At 34.5% G+C, this 20,391-nt stretch overlaps 1 protein-coding gene across 5 annotated transcripts in view; it reads left to right on the top strand.

The window, feature by feature from the left end:
• The window catches only part of LOC113070586 (glutamate receptor-interacting protein 2-like), a 163,410-nt gene that overhangs the window by 89,889 nt on the left and 53,130 nt on the right, over window positions 1–20,391 (top strand). Inside the window, exon 1 of one of the 5 annotated variants that reach the window (XM_026243986.1) lies at window positions 3,438–3,957. The exons of 3 other annotated variants lie outside the window; for them this stretch is intronic. In XM_026243986.1, coding sequence (XP_026099771.1) covers window positions 3,915–3,957 — 43 coding nt within the window. In that variant the 5' untranslated portion in view covers window positions 3,438–3,914. Of the gene's footprint in view, window positions 1–3,437; window positions 3,958–17,596; window positions 18,014–20,391 lie in introns of those variants that run through there. One more of the 5 variants, XM_026243987.1, reaches the window with a different exon arrangement.

The raw sequence follows: 20,391 nt of genomic DNA, 5'->3' as shown, positions 1-20,391 counted from the left end.
TGACGCTGTGCTGTATCAGTATTATTGGCTGGGTATGAAGTCTCTGTATCACACTGACACTTTGATGTCTTTTAAATATCTTACTACATCTCTCCCACTGGAAATCCTTCTGGATACGATACATGTGGACTTCCTGCTTAATACAAACTTTTGTTTTTATTTACTACCATCTGTTTATTTTATAAAGTGTCTGAAAAATACAAGAATGCTTGAACCTGATACAAGTTAGAAGCGTAGTAAAAGAAGGCTTGCTTGATACTCCTGTTTGTTTTTTATGTTTTATATATTAGTAATGTAATATATGTACACACTGATATTCAAAAGCTTGGTGTCTGTAAGATTTCTTGTTGTCAAAAATGTTTTACATTACAAGTAACATGAGTAACGTAATCAGATTACTTTTTAAAGTAACTAGTAACGTTATGCATTACTTTTAAATTAAATACGAACTATTGGCGTTAGAGTTAAATTTTTCCCAAGTTACTTTGTTTTCCCATGTATTTACGGATACCTCTCCAAAAGTTGCCAAAAAATTTAACTTTTGGCGTTTTGATGTTAAAAACAAAGAAGCAAGCCAAACAAGCAATGAATTACTTGAAAAAAGATAGCGAAGTATCGCAATTAGTTACTTTTTTGTGGAGTAACGCGATATCGTAATGCATTACTTTTAAAAAGTTACTTTCCCCAACACTTAAAATCAAAAAGGCTGCATTTGTTTGTTATAAAATATAGTACTATTGTGAAATATTATTATAATTCATAATAGATTTTTTTAATATATTAAAATCTAATTTATCCATGTGATGGTAATGCTAAATTTTCAGCATCATTACTCCAGAGTCACAAGACCCTTTAGAAACCATTCTAATATATGCTGATTCTGTGCTCAATAAATATTTATGTTTATTATTTTTAATATAATTATCACCATTAGAAAACCGTGATGCACTTTTCCCCTCAGGATTCTTTGGTGAATAAAAAGTTGTAAAGAGCAGCGTTTATTTGAAGGGTTTCTAACATTATACATTATAACAATCAATAAATACATTTTAAATATATATTATATATTTAAATAAATACTAAATTAAAATAAATAAATAAATAATAGTAATGTGTAGTAAATTGTATAATAAATGAATACATTTATTAAAAATATGTAAATTAACTATTATTGGTGGTGTTGTTTGTTTTGTTGGAAAATTCATCACTAGAGAAAATCTAATTCAGATTTAGAGCTATAAGTCTGTTCATGACGTTATGTAAACTATTCATTGTGAACTCTGATCTCAGGCTCCTAAATATGTACTGAGTGTGTCTCAGTGAATACAGCAGTGTTAACAGATCAGACACGGTTTGTCTAAATAAAGTGCCTCTGATCTGCATACTGTCTTACTGTAAACCTGGAGCTGCTGAGAGCTGTTGATCATATCTGGAGCTCTTAGCTTTACGGTAGCATGTTATTGTGTGTTTTACTGTGATGCACAAAATTAACATTCAAATTTGAATATCTTTTTCATATATATATTAGCAATCTTTCAATATAATAAACATTCATTTCTTTTTAAATATTCATTTATTCTCCATCGTATTTCCCCTGGAGTTCAGAGAATCAATTAAGTCAAGGTTTCCTGCACTAAACAATGTGACCGTTTTCTAGTCTCTTTCTGCCCCATAATGAAAAAGTCCTGTAACTTTCAATTCTTCCCGAAGTGAAGTGAAATCTGTGCAAGTGGCTCTTCTCTCTAGAGTCAAACATTTGATCGACTTGAACTCTTTAACTTCTCAAACCACTTACTTCTGAACCACATTTGGTCTATTGATGAAATTAAAGTCATCACATCAGAGACTACAGCTTTCGGCATGAAAGCCACAGTCTATCCATGACCCTCTTGTTTCATAATATAAAGAGACTGCTGCATGTTAAAACGCTGACACAGTGACTTCTAATGATTCTTGGCTTCCCTGGGAATAATTGTTTCTGCACAGGAAACTAATTCAGTTTCCTGATTCAGGAAAAAAAAATGACAGGCCTATTGTATTTAAAGCAGTGCCTTATAGTAATAACTCAAATCTAAACTTTGTTACTTGTGATCCAATAATAATTATCTATCGGTCTGTCAGTCGGTCGGTCGGTGGGTCTATATAAATATATATTTTAAACACACAATTATTATTACTATTATTTTTATTATTTGAATAATACGGATACATTTTATATTATTATTATTATTAAAATAGAGAAATAAATGTTAATATTTATAAAATATTTATAAACAATTTATAAATAGACAAGTAATGATATGAAAATGATAATAATAATAATAATAATAATAATAATAATAATAATAATAATAATAATAATAATAGTATAATAGTATAATATAATAGTTGTAGTAGTATATTAAAATATGTATATTTAAAATAATAATATATAATTATATTTTAATAATATAATTAAATCTGGAATACATATACACATTTTTTAAATAACATTCATATTAATAATAATAACAACAATAATAATGATAATAGAAACTACAGATGCAGTATTTATAAAATATGTAAAATACAAAAAAAATATTATATATTTTTCTAATTATTCTTATTTAGAATGTTCTTGTTATTAAAATATATACTTTATTTTACAATATTATATTTAATAATATAATCTGTAATTATAATACTTTGTTATTTTAAAATATATACAAATTTCAATAATAACAATACTAATAAACAAAACATTAAAATATTATTATTATTATTATTGTTGTTGTTGTTGTTGTTAATACTACTACTACTACTGGATAATAAGTAATAAGCAGTTTGAATTTGAAAAGTGTGACTGGTATAGTATAAATCTTCCACTGGTCATATAAGTGTTGTGTGAGTGATTCATTAAAGTGCTGAGGTGGTTTCACTAGGGTCTTTGTGCTTAGACTGGACTGTTCACAGAAATCGGTGCAGTTTTACTATTTCATAACAGCAGAAATCCCCTCATGTGTCTGAATGGCACAGCACGATTTCTGCAAGGAGATTACAAAATGATATAGCAGCCAAAAAACAGTCTGTACATCCACACATTTCACAGAAATGTGTCCTTCTCTGAATGACTGTCTGAGGGTCATGAAACGTATTTTTGATATTAAAAGGGGTCATATGACGTTGCTAAAAAGAGCATTATTTTGTGAATTTGGTGTAATGAATTGTGTTTATGCGGTTTTAGGTAAAAAAACTAATTTTTTAATACCAATATACCACTCAAGTAAACCATTTACACAACACTGTTTTCAACTATAAACTGAAAACATGTTATGCGTTTTGGCCGTTGTTTTTTTTTTTTTTTTTCACGACAGTGGAGATTTGGGTCCTTAAAAACAAAAACAAAAACATTCAGATACTGGTAGACGAGCATCTGTTTTTGTGTGTAGGTGCAAAAGAGCAGCCAGGACCCCAAACCTACACTTGTGTAAACCCCTCATCTCCAGGTTTATTCAGGAAGGCAGCAGTTTGAGGGCAGAGAGAAAAAAGGGGGGAAAAGTAGGGCATCAAAAGTCCCGAAGGCTTTGAGCATACATTTTGCATTTATTAATCACAGTGAGCGTGAGCCAAGGAGAGAGAGAGAGAAAGATGGGGAGATGGTGACTTCGCATAAAATTACGGTTAATAACGACTAATAATTACTGCTCAGATGAGTAATTTAAAAAGACAAAGGCCGAAACGCCTCGCAGTATCATCTCGTGTCACCCTCGCGGGTATAGAGGCGTTATTTATCCCAGATCTTTGATTTTGTCATTGATTGACAGCAAAAGTACCTCGTTGGCTCACATACGAGACGGAGCTGGGAAGACGTACTAGATACGGAGCAAAGCAGCAATCAGGGAATATTTACCCAGCCGAAGGAAAGGAGAAGGACTATGCTCTTCCTACAGGCTATCCTGAGGAAAAGGATACTCAAAGGTACTCCGATTCTTTTAAAGTGTTAATTGCAATCAAAGACTTTCTTTCATCACCATCTAATGTTCGATTCAGGCATTGCACGGTAGCTAGTAGCCTTCTCAAAACAATGCAGTTAAAGCCAGTTAAAGTTGACGTTTTGGGTCATTTGGATATTTTTATGCAAAGGTCTTCAAGTGCGTGTCCGTTTCGGATGCTTGTGCTTGTTGTAAATGTGATTATGAGTTTATGATAATACAATCTGACAACAGCAAATAAGGCATATCCCTCCCGCGGAGGGCTGGGATTTCTCTGGAGTCGGGTGAACACTGGATGCACCTTGGATTGGGGGGTATTTAGAGATGAGTTTATGTAAATAGCTAGTGTAAATCCTGATGTGTAATTAGTATGTATACTCATCCTATTTATGTATTTGTATGAATGTTTAGATTGTGTTTGTCTTGGAGAATGTGCGAAGATTTGTTTTTCTTCTTAGTCACTCAGACCAGATCTGTGTTTGTTGGCACATTCGCGCTGCTGTTAGTCTTGTGGATGAAATGTTATGAAATATTTATGAGACACTGATCCCAGCTCTGAAATGCCCGTGATGTTCAGTCAACAGGAGGAATCTGCCACCTGTTGGCGGACGAACAAATGGACACGCTGTATGAAGACCTCGTGTGTGTCCTGTCTTGAGCTGTCAGTCTTCATGATCTTGAAGAGTGAAGGTTTATCTTGGTTGTTGTTGTTTTGATTTCATTATTTGATGTTGTTTTGCTTTTATTTTGTTTTATTATATTGAGTTTTATGTTGTTTTGCTTTCGTTTTGTTCTATGTTCTTTTGCTTTCATTTTGATGTTTTAAATTGTTTTACGTTTTATTTTGTTGTTTTTTTTTTTGTTTTTTTTTGTTGTTTTCAGTTTCATTTTATAGTGTTTGATCTATTGCAATTGTGAAATGTTTGTGAAAGGTTTTTTTTATGCACTTTTAATGGCGCTTAGTTTCATATATTGTAGTCTAAGGCATTCATACATTTTAGTTGATCTCTTTCTGAAAACATCCTACTGTATATTGTTCATGCATGGTGTGTTTACAATATTTTGACATTAGTGCTGAATTCTGTTTTGTTTTTACTTTGTTTATTTTTGTTTTGCATTTGTAAAGCCAAACAAACTTATTTTTGATTAAAGTTTTTTTTTTTTTTTTTTTTTAAACCACTTGGCGATTTTAATGGCATTATAAAGTCAATTTATAGTATAATGTTCATGGATAGTACATATTAGAATGACACAAAAACTTTCAGTAAAATATGGGACTGAAAATATTTTCAATAAAATCTTTTTACATTAGTGCTTCATTTTGTTCTGTTTGATGTATTCATTAAGTTTATTGTTTTTTTGTTTTTTTGTTTTGTTTTTACAGGTTTTACATGTTTTTTCTTTTGAAACTCTGAAACCAAACACTTTTTTTTGACACTTGATGTTTTTAATGGAATTACATGTGTGTGTGTGTGTGTGTGTGTGTGTGTGTGTGTGTGTGTGTCGTTAATGGCTAGAATATACATGTCCATACTGAAACAAAGCTTATATTAAAACCCTAAAATACGGCATCTAAAACACTTCCAGTAAAATATTTTGGCATGGTGCTTTGTTATCACCTGTGTTCAGGCGGTTGATGATGACAACCTGCCGACTGCAGCAGACAATTTATCGTAATCCTAAAATGACTTTGACCTGTTTTTGAAGACAGTGTCTGTCATGATTAGTATTGTTTTTCTGTCACACTTATAGTGGAGCACAAAGCATCTTTTGTTCTGCAACCTTTAATACACTGTCACTTATTTGCTTAAGTTTATGGAATATTAGTAAGAATGTGTGTTAATATTGTTATATTTTAAGTTTATTTTGTCAATTCAAAAGACAGAACTGCATTTTGACTCAGTGTTACACTATAAGTACAGAAAGCCAGAAAGATACGCCGTGCTCTTATCTTCCACATTCACAAGCTCCAGATGCCTTGTATTCTCCACACACATTCTCTTTGTTAGCGCAGACTGCGACTGCATCCTGCTTTAATTTGCACGGATATGTGTGACGGCACCTGCTATTGTCAAGTAGCTGCAAGAGGGCAGTGTATGCATCTTTGTTCACGCTGGATGTTCACGCTTTTTTTTCCCTAAGAGCAATGAAAAGAAATAATGAACTCCCATTTGTGAGTCAGGTGTGCATGCAGTTGTTTCAGAAGTGCAAGAACTGTCACGAGCGGCACGGTTATGATTAATTAGAAAATGCATAGGTTTGCACAACTGTAGATCTACTGCTGCTTCGGAGTATAAATCTCCTGTCCTGGTGTATTTCATATGGGAATACAGTGCGATATAGTTAATGCCCATCAGCTACACTTTCAATGCACATCTTTCCTTTTCGTTCAAGATGCTGAAGCAGCATCTCTCTTTCTCTTTCTCTTTCTCTCGCTCTCTCTCTCTTGCTTTAAAGCCGCTTTCGAAATGAAAACAGCGGCTGATTTGTGGAAAATACTTGAAAAATGGATTTGTTTCCCCGGTTTTGTCATTAAAACCAGCCTGTGGGGCATTCGTTTTTAATTAGTTAATTTTTCATTGTTTGAGGTTCTGTTTGCCCCCATTATGAGATGTGGTTTATACACGCAGTTCTTTATAGTTTTAACATCTGTACTATCTGTGCTCAAAATACTAGAAAAACTCTGTCTAGCGTTTGATGGATGTGAGCAAGGCTCTATTTCCTTGCGATATCTCATCCCCCTCTGAGCCCAAAGAAATATTTGTTACTACTGAATGCATAAATATGGTAATTAGTGACAAAACATGACAAATAATGAATGTTAAATTGTCACATAAATCATATAATCAAAGCTGCCCTTTTTTCTAAAAGTACATTACAACATACTTAAAAAGAACTTTTTATGTGTGTGTTTTTTAAGAACAGTAAAAAAGTTTTTTAGCTGAATCCATGTTCCTTGGAAAATCATGATAGCAAGCCAATAGCTGTTGGTTTTTAAGAATACAAAACACATAAACACGCAATGCAAAATTTATACCAATGGCTCTTTACAAAATATACGTAACTTGCTAGTTTTTAGTAAATGTCACCTTACTTTAGTAATACAGATGTATGAAGGGAACTCTATCACCCCTTGACTATGGAGGTATGTTGGTGCCACATAAAGGCAAAAACTGTAACACTTAAAGTGCGGTAACATTTGTGTTTTAATTTGCATATGGCTAGCTTTAATCCTGTCAAAGATGAAACACGCAGGGACAATAACTCTCACGAAGCCTGTGGCACAAATTAACCTGATATGGTCATTGTGTGTTTTGTTGTGTTTGTTAGGATTTTTCATTTACTTATTCAAGTAATTAATTTATTACGAAGCCCATTTAGCTCTTTGGTGAAAGAAGATCAGTTGCGGAGCAGCTGGTTTGCTAACACACAGAATTTGTAGTAAGCAATGCCTTTGATCTTGAAAGCAGTATGTTGCAGCTGTAGTCTTTTAAAAAAAATGCTTGTATTGTAGAAAAGAGACAGACCCGGAGTCTAAATTACCCTTTAGACATGTTAAATTGGAGGAAAAGGCATGGATCTCTGAAATGCCTACAAGACCAAATTTCTGATACAGTGACCTATGCATTATCATTAAATTGGCCTCGGGGCGTTTTAGGAACTGAGTGACCTAGATTGATGAATCATTATGCTTTAGATGCAGTGTTGTACTTTTCAGATTTTGGGGTTTTTGTTGTGCAATACAGACATTTTTCCAGACTAACATAACATTTACAAGACTTGTTAAAAGCCTTACAGTGTATTTATGGTAATAATTTTATTACTATACACCTTTTTTTTCAGTTCATTTCTTTTAAAAGTTAATTCCTGTCCTTAATTTACTTTATAAAGTTTACTTTAAGTTTGCTTTGTGTGCAGCCGTGTTATTATTTTTTACTTTGACTAAGCACTTTGCTCCCAACTTATTTTGTTTTGTCTGTTATTTGGTTTGTATCATTCTGTTTCGTCTGATTTTTGTTTTTACTTAAATTGAGTGAATTGCCCCCATTTAACTTTGTCTTTTGTTTGGTTTAGTTAGTTTTTTATTTCATCTTTACTTTGACTAAGCACATTTCCCCACCCTATTATTTATTTATTTAGGAGGGTTGGGTGTTTTTACTTTGATTATGCACATTGTCCCTCCCTATTATTATTGTTTTTCTATTTAATCGTTTGTTTTATATATTTAGTTAGTATGTAAATGTGTAAGTACACACATAGTGTGTGGATATGGTCCAAGTACTCATCCCTCAGGTGGTGTCACAGAAGGCTTCATCTACCAAACTTCAGTTGCTCTGACACGCAGCTTTGAAAAGCCAGATTTCATGAGCTCACATCTGAAGTCTTTCCCTCACTGCATGTGATTGTGGTCAATCCCTCCAAAAGGAATAGAAAATGTCTAGAAGCACTGAATTTCCTTTTAACTGAAGGTGAAAGCAAGACCTTGAAAACGTCTTGAAAAGGAGTGAGGAGACGCAGGAGAATTCTTTAAGATATAGCATTTAATCGACAGGCATACACAGGAATTAAAAGACATTTGACAGAAGACACAATGGGACACACGTGGGAGCAAATGAACAAAATTGTAAACACTTAGAACTAATAGAACTGAAGACAGGAAACATGACCAAATAAGGAAAACCGGAATAAACATGTGACAACAAAGTTTAGTTTAGTTCATTAAAACATTTTAATCCATTTAATTACAGTTTAATTTTGCTGATAAATTAAATCGCATTACTTTTACATGACGTTTATTAGCAAATTGGATAAATTATGGCATTGTTTACATACATTCTAAACAAACAGGACAGAGTTAAAGATTCATTTCAGATTTGATTAGTGATTCATTTTCCTGAGTCATTTTGCTAAACAGAATCATAGATTGAATAGGAATCCTATATACAGGTCCTTCTCAAAAAATTAGCATATTGTGAAAAAGTTCATTATTTTCCATAATGTAATGATAAAAAATTAACTTTCATATATTTTAGATTCTTTACACACCAACTGAAATATTTCAGGTCTTTTATTGTTTTAATACTGATGATTTTGGCATACAGCTCATGAAAACCCAAAATTCCTATCTCAAAAATTTAGCATATCATGAAAAGGTTATCTAAACGAGCTATTAACCTAATCATCTGAATCAACTAATTAACTCTAAACACCTGCAAAAGATTCCTGAGGCTTTTAAAAACTCTCAGCCTGGTTAATTACTCAAAACCGCAATCATGGGTAAGACTGCCGAGCTGACTGCTATCCAGAAGGCCATCATTGACACCCTCAAGCGAGAGGGTAAGACACAGAAAGAAATTTCTGAACGAATAGGCTGTTCCCAGAGTGCTGTATCAAGGCACCTCAGTGGGAAGTCTGTGGGAAGGAAAAAGTGTGGCAAAAAACGCTGCACAACGAGAAGAAGTGACCGGACCCTGAGGAAGATTGTGTAGAAGGACCGATTCCAGACCTTGGGGGACCAGCGGATCAGTGGACTGAGTCTGGAGTAGAAACATCCAGAGCCACCGTGCACAGGCGTTTGCAGGAAATGGGCTACAGAGAAGCAGCACTGGACTGTTGCTCACTGGTCCAAAGTACTTTTTTCGGATCAAAACAAATTTTGCATGTCATTTGGAAATCAAGGTGCCAGAGTCTGGAGGAAGACTGGGGAGAAGGAAATGCCAAAATGCCTGAAGTCCAGTGTCAAGTACCCACAGTCAGTGATGGTCTGGGGTGCCATGTCAGCTGCTGGTGTTGATCCACTGTGTTTTATCAAGGGTAGGGTCAATGCAGCTAGCTATCAGGAGATTTTGGAGAACTTCATGCTTCCATCTGCTGAAAAGCTTTATGGAGATGAAGTTTTCATTTTTCAGCACGACCTGGCACCTGCTCACAGTGCCAAAACCACTGGTAAATGGTTTACTGACCATGGTATTACTGTGCTCAATTGGCTTGCCAACTCTCCTGACCTGAACCCCATAGAGAATCTGTGGGATATTGTGAAGAGAAAGTTGAGAGACGCAAGACCCAACACTCTGGATGAGCTTAAGGCCGCTATCGAAGCATCGTGGGCCTCCATAACACCTCAGCAGTGCCACAGGCTGATTGCCTCCATGCCACGCCGCATTGAAGCAGTCATTTCTGCAAAAGGATTCCCGACCAAGTATTGAGTGCATAACTGAACATAATTATTTGAAGGTTGACTTTTTTTGTATTAAAAACACTTTTCTTTTAATGGTCGGATGAAATATGCTAATTTTTTGAGATTTTGATTTTGGGTTTTCATGAGCTGTATGCCAAAATCATCAGTATTAAAACAATAAAATACCTGAAATACTTCAGCTGGTGTGCAATGAATCTAAAATATATGAAAGTAAAATTTTTATCATTACATTATGGAAAATAATGAACTTTTTCACAATATGCTAATTTTTTGAGAAGGACCTGTATTGTATATGTCAAAGTATTCAGATTTTGCTTTGAACCTATTTTTGAACCTAAATAAATCCAACTGGGAAATGAACTAAACAAGTGTCACCCTCATGACATACCTGAAAGGATTTGTGCACTTAAGAGATCAAAACACTTATTACATGGTATGCTGTCAGGAGTCAAACTCAATTAGCTCACATTAGTGAAATTAGTGTTTCATTTTGTTTCTGAACACGAAGTCTGGCGTGAACGCAGGAGTTAGAAAAATATGAGTCAATTGTTCAAATAATTCATAATCAGTTCATGCATCATTAAATGATAATAATTCAACTTATTCCTCTTGGCCACAGTATTAAATCATATAATTAACATCTGTTATATATAGCAGTTGTAGCTCTTCCCTTCACTGGTTGCAGTGCTAATTAATTTTTGCCCGTTTCCACAGGAGATTAATTAAAATTTTATTGGCGATCATTCTTGCATGCTGGAAGAGCCGCATCGACGTGAGAATCTTTTATGAACTCCAGGAGTTTCAGGAAGGGAATGTGAGTTTCAGTATAACCGTGACACACAACTAATGGAAAAGAAGGTTGCACTTGGTTGTTTTAAAGTGACTGCTCACCCAAAAAACTAATATTCTGTCATAATTTACTCACCCTCATGTCAGCCAAAACGTGTATAACTTTCTTCTCTGGGCATAAGAAATGCATCTCGTTTTATCCTGAAAGTAAACAATGCTGATTACATTATGGTTGAACCACTGTTTGCTAAGTTTCTGAATCTGGGAACATTTCAGTTGTGTTGCTCTCTATGCAGGATCAGAAAGTTTTTAGATTTCATCAAAAATATCTTATCTTGTGTTCTGAAGATGACCATAGGTCTCACGAGTTTGGAAGGACATGAGGGCGAGTCATTTTTGGGTGAATTATCCCACTAAGTTAGGGAAAAGTTAACCTTAACATGTGAACAACAACAATTGCATTCTGGTGTTCTCTGGTGTTGGAGCTAACTGTTGTTTAATGCACTCAGTATCCAAAATTGTTTGTTATTGGCAGCTAGATTCTTACTTCAGCATGTTACTGCAATCATTGAGTTCCAGAGAGCCTTTAGGGACCTAATATCTGGAAGAGCTTTCAAGCTAATGCCTTAATACAGGCTAGTGGCTATGTTTAGCATTGGCAGAAATTTAGCATTGGCACTGAGTTTTCTGAAAAACATTTTGTTACCTGCTGTTGCCCTCCTGAACAGCTTTGCCCTACATGTAGTTTGCCGATGTGAAGCTCATTACCCCAAAGAGCAAAGATACTAAAGCCCTTTAGCTGTTTTCTAGCTAAAACTGCTAAGCAACAAGGTTTAGTCGTTGCCTAATTCTTTTTTGAGCTTCCCTCTGTTCACAAGCAATCTAGATTGAACCAGAATCTTTTTTTATTTTTTTTTTTTTAGGGAAAGCCGTACAAGACAACATAAAGAAGGAAAGTGAAAATGTTTAAAGCTGTGGAGACGTGTGTGCTGCCTGCCCTCATTGTGTCAGGTTGTAGTATGTTATCGGCACAGAGGCGAGAGATTCAAAAACAGCTTTAATTTGAGGGAATAAGAGGGAAACTTGGGAAAAAGAGCGGAGCAGCTTTTGAGAATCCATTTGCATTTCAATTGTGGGGTTTAAACAAAAAACGTCTTAATGGCTGATTCTTCGTTCTCAAATGTGTAAAATTATTAAACCACAGAAGTCACGATTGTGGTGTACACTTAGGAACAAGTGCAAACCGAATAGATACATATCCCATGATGCTTTGCAGCCTTTCTTTCGTGAAAATGTCATGTCTGTTTTCCCGAAAGACAAAGATTGTGAAATTTCTCTAAGTTTTAAATAAAGTTTATGAGAGCACGTTTTACAAGAAAATACCTCTTCAGTTTAATGTAACTTACCATTTTCTACATTTCTTTGTTTTTAATTTATTTACAGACCACGCCAAAATGAAATTACTTTTTTCCAAACGAATCACTGTATTATCTGTCTCTTATCTGATAAACGACTGTGGTTTATGCGACTCCCCTAAACTGTTAATTTACCAATATATCAAGTAGCTTCTGTAAAAGTCCTTTGTATTTGCATCATTAACATGCAACATGCTAATTTATTCAAACCTAAACCAGAAAGGTCGACATTATTTGTACGTTTTTCTGCAGGGCCCAGAATTGATCTCTCCAGCACTTCAAAGTGAATCCACTAATCAATTTTGACTGTATTAATTGCCATTTAATTATCTTTTGCATCATCAAAGAGCCTTAAATTGGAGTCATTATCAAAGATGTAATACTCTAGTTCATTTAACAGTCTCTATGTTACAGCAGCCATTTCATTTGAGAAAAAAAGCCTGATAGCAAACATACACTCATGTCCCTGATGTAACATGCTTCAAACGCCACCTCAAAAAGACTGTCAGAAAGTTAGCTAACACCGCCATGAGTAATTAAACAGCACAGCCATTGAGTAATTATACAGTACGTTATGTAGCAATTCAACTGATGTTCTCTATTACAAATCATTTTAAGAGGTTATTAAAAATTCTTAAGTGCATTGACACTTTTATGAGCTTTATATAAGCAATGTGTGGTGAAGAAGCATATCTGTATCTCCCACTTCTAGTTTATCTTGTATTCTGCCCCATTTCTCTATATCCTGTATGTGTTTCTCCTATTCTTTGATGGATGGCAGACCATCTGATGAATAATCCTCAGCCACATCAAACGCTTGCATCGAGGTGAGGGAATTGTGCCAGGAGAGATATTCATCGCATTAGATCTAAAAACTGAATTTGGTGCACCAATAAATCTTAAATAAAATCTTGACTTCCCAGGTAACGTAGTACAGGTGCATCTCAATAAATTAGAATGTCGTGGAAAAGTTCATTTAATTCACTAGTTCAACTCAAATTGTGAAACTTGTGTATTAAATAAATTCAGTGCACAGAGACTGAAGTAGTCTTTGATTCTTTTAATTGTGATCATTTTGGCTCACATTTAACAAAAACCCACCATTTCACTCCAAATCTCAACAAATTAGAATATGATGGCATGCCAATCAGCTAATCAACTCAAAACACTAGCAAAGTTTTCCTGAGCCTTCAAAATGTTCTCTCAGTCTGGTTCACCAAGTTACACAATCGGAAGACTGCTGATCTTCATTGCCAAAGAAGCTGGCTGTTCACAGAGTGCTGTATCCAAGCATGTTAACAGAAGGTTGAGTGGAAGAAAAAAGTGTGGAAGAAAAAGATGCACAACCAACCGAGAGAACTGTAGCCTTATGAGGATTGTCAAGCAAAATTGATTCAGTGAGTGAACTTCACAAGGAATGGACTGAATGGACGGTCAAGGCATCAAGAGCCACCACACATAGACGTGTCAAGGAATTAGCTGAACCACAGACAACGTCAGAGGCATCTTACCTGGTCTAAGGGGAAGAAGAATTGGACTGTTGCTCAGCGGTCCAAAGTCCTCTTTTCAGATGAGAGCAAGTTTTGTATTTCATTTGGAAACCAAGGTCCTAGAGTCTGCAGGAAGGGTGGAGAAGCTCAGAGCGCTTGAAAACCAAATTCCCGTTTACCAAGACATTTTGGAGCACTTCATGCTTCCTTCTGCTGACCAGCTTTTTAAAGATGCTAATTTCATTTTCCAACAGGATTTGGCACCTGCCCACACTGCCAAAAGCACAAAAGGTTGGCTAAATGACCATGGTGTTAGTGTGTTTGACTGACCAGCAAACCCACCAGACCTGAAACCCATATAGAATCTATGGGGTATTGTCAAGAGGAAAATGAGAAACAAGAGAGCAAACATTGCAGATGAGCTGAAGGCCACTGTCAAAGAAACCTTGGCTTCCACACCACCTCAGCAGTGCCACAAACTGATCACCTCCATGCCACGCTGAATTTAGACAGTGATTAAAGCAAAAGGAGCCTGATTTTGTATGAATTAAAAAAAAAAAAACGAAACTAGGTAAATAAATAATTGTTACAAGTGATTTTAGGCATCATCATTTTTTAATGAAACCTGTGAAAGTAGTTTGATTATTATATTATCTGACAGCATTGGTAATCTAAATGTAAAAACATGATGTGGTGCATAAAAAAAAAAAATACATTTGTAAAAATATTGAGGCCACAAATAAGGAATTTGATCCCGCTACTTAATTTGTTCCCTCATTTTAATACAAACAAATTTGTAAAATGTGGCCAAAGTATAACTAAAAGTAAACCATGGGCAACCAATTAATTACTTAACTAATTAATAAAATAATGCCATAAATAAATGAATCGTGGGAATTGATTCTTAATTTGTGCTGAAAATATCTATATTATCCATTTATCATAATATTCACATTATAATTTTCATTGTTAAAAAAAGAAAAAAACCTTTAATGTCAGTTAGTGATATATTGTGCATTGGAAAATTTTAATAATTTTACAAATTATTATTATTATTGATTTATTTTTTTAAAGATATGGCTGATTGAATCATAAAGCTGGTAGAATAGTAAGTTAAGAACGGAAATCAAATAAATAAATATATTGATTGTGTTTTTTGATGCGTACATGTTGTCCAAACTAGCATATAACCAAAACTATAATTTGTGAAATTAAACATTTTTAGTTAGCTGGCAACCCATTCATTGTACTTGCTTAGCATACTGTTAGCATAGTATTCCAGTTTAGCCTGTATCAATATGCTGTTTTGATGAGGTCTTTTAAAAATTCAAACAGGATTTTGGAGTCATTATTAGTGTACTCCGATGCATCATGGGATTGTGATTGCCAGTTTGTCACAGAAGTAGCCTGAAATATTTAGACATTTACTAACCCAAGGCCGGAACATAACCCGAGACCACCTGGAACAAAAACCCCACTGACATTCTGATCGGGTCTTGATGTTCTCCATGGAGCGAGTTTGGGCACAATGCAGTTTTGATTTGGTGTTAAATTTTAAGAGCACCATTTCAGAAGAATGGTAAGACTGAGAACATAGCTTTTCCTGATTTATTAGAGTAAATACTATCGAAATTGTAACCATAGTTTTACTACAAACAAATTACATAAAATTCTTGTTGTAACATGAACATTTTTGTACGCACTGATTGACACTGATACCCACAAGAAGTTTCCAGCAATTTCATTCCTGACCATCCTCTGTCATTAGAGTTTTTTACCGATGTAAATTTGTTCGTGGATACAAGGTTTTAATTTAATATGCTGCTAGTATTGTACAATTCTGCTAAAAGTAAATCCATGAAATGCAAAAGAGACTGATATACAGGGACAGGGTTTATTAGTCTATGGTGTCAGAGGGGCATGATGGGCCATTGGGGGCAAAGAGGAAAGAGGGGCAGAGCGCTGATTCAGAGTCGCTCTGGGAAGCGTTTGAAGAGGACGGAGTAGCGGTTTGTAGCTGGAGCTGCTTGGTGTCATTGTTAGTATTTGTCTAAAAGGGGGAACAATGTAACTAGCAATGTAACAAAAAAAATCAACATCATGAACACACATACACACAGTTTTCTAATAAGTCCTTTTAAGTCAAGTCATGTCACTCGGCCGCCATCTTTTAAATGCCTCTCGGGCATGTAAGTGCAACTCCTATCTCTTAGAAACATCACATTCTCCAAAATTGTTCACTAAGTTTACAATGAAATTTCCTATCTGAAACCAATGAAATGCACAGTCAAAAGAGCACGTTTTAGAAAGCTGAGTGTTTCTATAACAACCGGGACTTCTAAAGACAGACTTTTTAAAGACGCACTGACTTTACAGATTCGTGACTGGCTATTTCATTCAGAAGGCATTTGAGCAGCCATATTGAGCATTGCATTTTTCCCCAATCAAAACTGTACGAGTGACAGGTCTTGGGTATTCTATAGTCTTTGGTCAAAGGATTTGCACAAACATCTTTACAAAATATTAGCCAAAACTTGGGCTAATGAAGCATGGGAATGCTTATATCTTGTACAACTAGGTTCAACAAAGCCTTGGAAAGATGAAGTCTATGAAAAACTTCAAATTAAATAAGGCTGTGTCTAACATAAATAGACGATCAATGAATTCTATATATAGCCTCATTCCATTCCTTGTCAGTCAGGAAGATATTAAGGTCCAGTTGCCAGGCGTCTATACAAGTTTTGTATATAAGTCAGAGATGGTTCCTCTTTGTTGTGGGTCGTCAGGAATAAGTTGATCAATAGGGTTTTGTTCAGGACCAGAAGGAAAAGAGGAAAAATGATTGCATGTGAAATCGTGCACCTGTAGATATCTGAAAAAGTGGGCATTAGGTATTTTAAATTGAGATTCTCTCGGGCCAAAAGACAAGAAGCAGCCATCAGCAAAAATATCTTTGAATTTTAAGATACCTTTTTCTTTGCCATAGCAAGAATTCCTGGTCATTCAGAGGCTGAGAAAATCTATGATTTCTGACAGCTGGGGCACAAATTGAACCTCTTTGCCATCCAAAATATTTGGGAATTTGGGCCCAAAGCCGAATGAAAGTTCCATACCATTGGGTGCAACGACTGAGGGTCTAGACCCATCGGCAAGGGTGAAAATGGAAGGACTTAAAGCGATGAAGGAAGGATTCTATCTGGAAACAATCCAGTAGGTGATTTATTTAATGGGAACCTCGCCAATAAGTCAGAGCTCTTAAGTTATAAGCCCAATAATATCGTGAAAAATTTGGGAGGGCCAATATTTAAATAATGTAGGTTTCAGTTACTGTAAATTTTGGTTATTTATCAACTTTATAAGTATGAAAATTCAAGTTGTATGGTAGCAGGGCTGAAATGATGTACAGTAGTTAAGATTTAATTGCATGTGCTAAATTGTTGGTAACTTTGGGGTAATTAGATTTGATTAGGTTACCGTAATGACAGGGTTTTGTAATCAATAGATCAAGTAGAATTATAATCAAACAACTGCACATATTCACTTTTTATATTGTATTTTGCAAGACATTTTAAGATTGAAAAAAAAAAAAAAACATTGAGTAACCGTTTCCTGATACTTGAGGTGGACAAACATGTAAAAAAAAAAAAAAAAAAAACCTCAGCAGTAACCTTTTCATGTAAAATTAAAGTAATTAACATTCAAATCTGCACTTTTTTTTTCCCTAAAAACGACCCAGAGACCATAGCCTGAAGAAAACAGAGAAGACGTCCGCTCATTTCTCCTTCAAGCTGAGCATTTTTAGCAGTCTTTTACATCCAGTAGAATGAATTGCTCTCATTCAGCTCAGAGATTTACAGCCATGTGAAGCAAATCAAAGGGGATACCAAAAATCTGTAGGGGAGGAGGAACAGTACAGCCCCGCATGGCAAAAAGACAGCTTGCATAGAGTTAGCGGAGAGAGAGAGAGTGTGTGTGTATGTCCACACACACACACACACACACACACACGGAGTCGAAGCGTGTGGCCAGACTGGGGGGCGCTTGCTTCTGTTGCTCTCACACTTCTGTCTCTCGGTTGGAGTGTGTGTGTTTGAATCAAGCACGCCAACATGCTCTGTGGGCTACGGAGAGAAGTCAAGACCAGTTTTGGTGAGAATTGCTCTTTATTGGATTCAGGATTTGTCGATTAAAAGTGGATCCTTTAGTTTTATAATGGAGAGATGTGTGTGATTCTCAGCGTAGGGGAATTTGACAGAAGTGACGTGAAGTTCAGCCAAAGTTTGCCTGTCAAGATGTCTGGTTAGATCTTGTTATTTGGACTGGGTTGGTTTTTCTGCAGTGTCTTAAAGTTTAATGGCTGTTTGTGTTGTAAGGACTCATCAATGACATTCAGGAATTGTGAGACTGAAGCTGAGTATATGATGTGTTGTATATTGTGTTTTTGGAGATTTGTCAGTTTTAAAAATTCTGATATTTTTTCTATTTGCGGTAATGGTATAAATAACACATGTCATCTTTTAAGTATGTGTGCTACAACAGAGTAAATTAAAATTAAATTAAATTAAAATTAAATTTATGCAGAGTACATAGTTTATTATTTTCATTATTATTATTATTATAATTATTATTATTATTATATCTTGATCATCATAAGATCATCATAATCATTATTGTGTTATTATTATTATTATTAATTATTATTAATGTGTCATTTAATTAACAAACAAATCCATAAATAAATACATTTAAAAATATATTTTTTTAAATGATGCATATAAATTAGCATAAATTATTAATAAAATAGATTTTTATACATTAAAAAAGTATAACTATAAAAATAGTATTATTATAATTATTAATGATTAATTATTCATATTATTAAAACATCAAAGAAAGTAAAAAAAAAAAAAAAACATTGCTGCAAAAATAATTTTACAAACATGCCAAAAATAAATAAATAATAATTTTATTTTTTGCAAAAATATAAGTTCTTTATCTTTTAATTTAGTTCTGGAGGGAAATTAGATTGAACATATAATTACTCAACAGTGCTGTGTAAATTCCCTGGTATTTGACCTCCGTAATCATCTAGTACCATGGCATTTCCATTTGTCACATCACTGTACCACACCACCACCAAAGCACTTTGTGTGAAAAAAAAGTGTATAATGTGTGTGTCTTCTTTCCTAAAGCTGCTGTCACTATGGCAATGAAGGCTCGTAAATATCAAATGCAGAAAGCGTTCTGACTCAGTCTCCATATGTTAGAATCGCTGTTTCATGACATACAGTAACATGTATGATTCCCACTGTGATATTTTTTTGCTGCTTATGAATGACACAGTGTTTGAAAACCGTATTCATGGGCTCCATTGAGTGAGTCAGGGGACGCTGATCTAATGAAGAGGAGCAGAGGAAGCCGTCATGCAACAGAGCTCAGTCTAATGTTCTCCCAGCAGGGGTCACGACTCTGTGTGTGTATGTGTGTGTGTGTGTGTTAGTAATGATGTTCAGCTGAGATTGAGAGATCTTATCATATATAAGCATGCTTTGCTTTACTTGCTACCTGAGCTTGTACGACTATTTTTCAGTTCTACACACACACACACACACACACACACACACACACACTCACACACTGGTGGTGACTACAGCCAGGTTATGTTCTCCCATAATCCTGTCAACAATTACAATCCTGTAAAACACCTCCACATCATTCAGCCTGATACCATCGGCATGTTTTATGGGCTTAAGCTATTTATCATCGCACCTTTCTGCATATTTTGTTTTTCTTTGAATGCAGAGTTTTTAGAATGTGTTGATGTTAAATGTGATACAATTTATAAAATAACATTTCTTCATTGGCAATTAACTTGCTAAATAGTTTGTAAGTTAAAAAAAAAAAAAAAAAAAAAAAAAAATATATATATATATATATATATATATATATATATATATATATATATATATATATATATATATATATATATATATATATATATATAATTACAAGCTTACAAAATTACAAACTTTATCAGGGATTGGCTAAATAAAGGGTTAATTTTTGCCTTGGCAATCTCAAAATGGCCGCCTCCATGAGGAGACCCACTATATGTTAAACAAAACTTTTTTAAAGCTATTTCTGAGACAAGTTTAATCTGTGTATCGTGGATATTTTATATATATGAACAAATCATGATTCATTAAATTCCATGATAACAGAAAGTGTCATAATAGCATCTGTCAGCGAGATCGAGGCTTGTCATGTGATCTCAAAATGGCCGCCACCATGAGGAGACCCTCTACGTGTAAAACAAAACTTTACTTTTAGCTTTTTCTGATTAAACTTCAATCTTTATCTTATGAATATATATATATATATATATATATATATATATATATATATATATATATATGATCAAACCATGATTAATTTAAATGCATGATTAAAAAGTGTCATAATAGTGAGTGTTAGCGAGATAAAACTATAAATTTTTGGTTTGTCATAAGATCGCAAAATGACTGCCA

This window comes from Carassius auratus, unplaced genomic scaffold (genome assembly GCF_003368295.1).
Source record: "Carassius auratus strain Wakin unplaced genomic scaffold, ASM336829v1 scaf_tig00004584, whole genome shotgun sequence".
Taxonomy (NCBI): domain Eukaryota; kingdom Metazoa; phylum Chordata; class Actinopteri; order Cypriniformes; family Cyprinidae; genus Carassius; species Carassius auratus.
The sequence above is the reverse complement of the archived record's forward strand: the minus strand, read 5'-3'. Positions and strand labels throughout refer to the sequence as shown.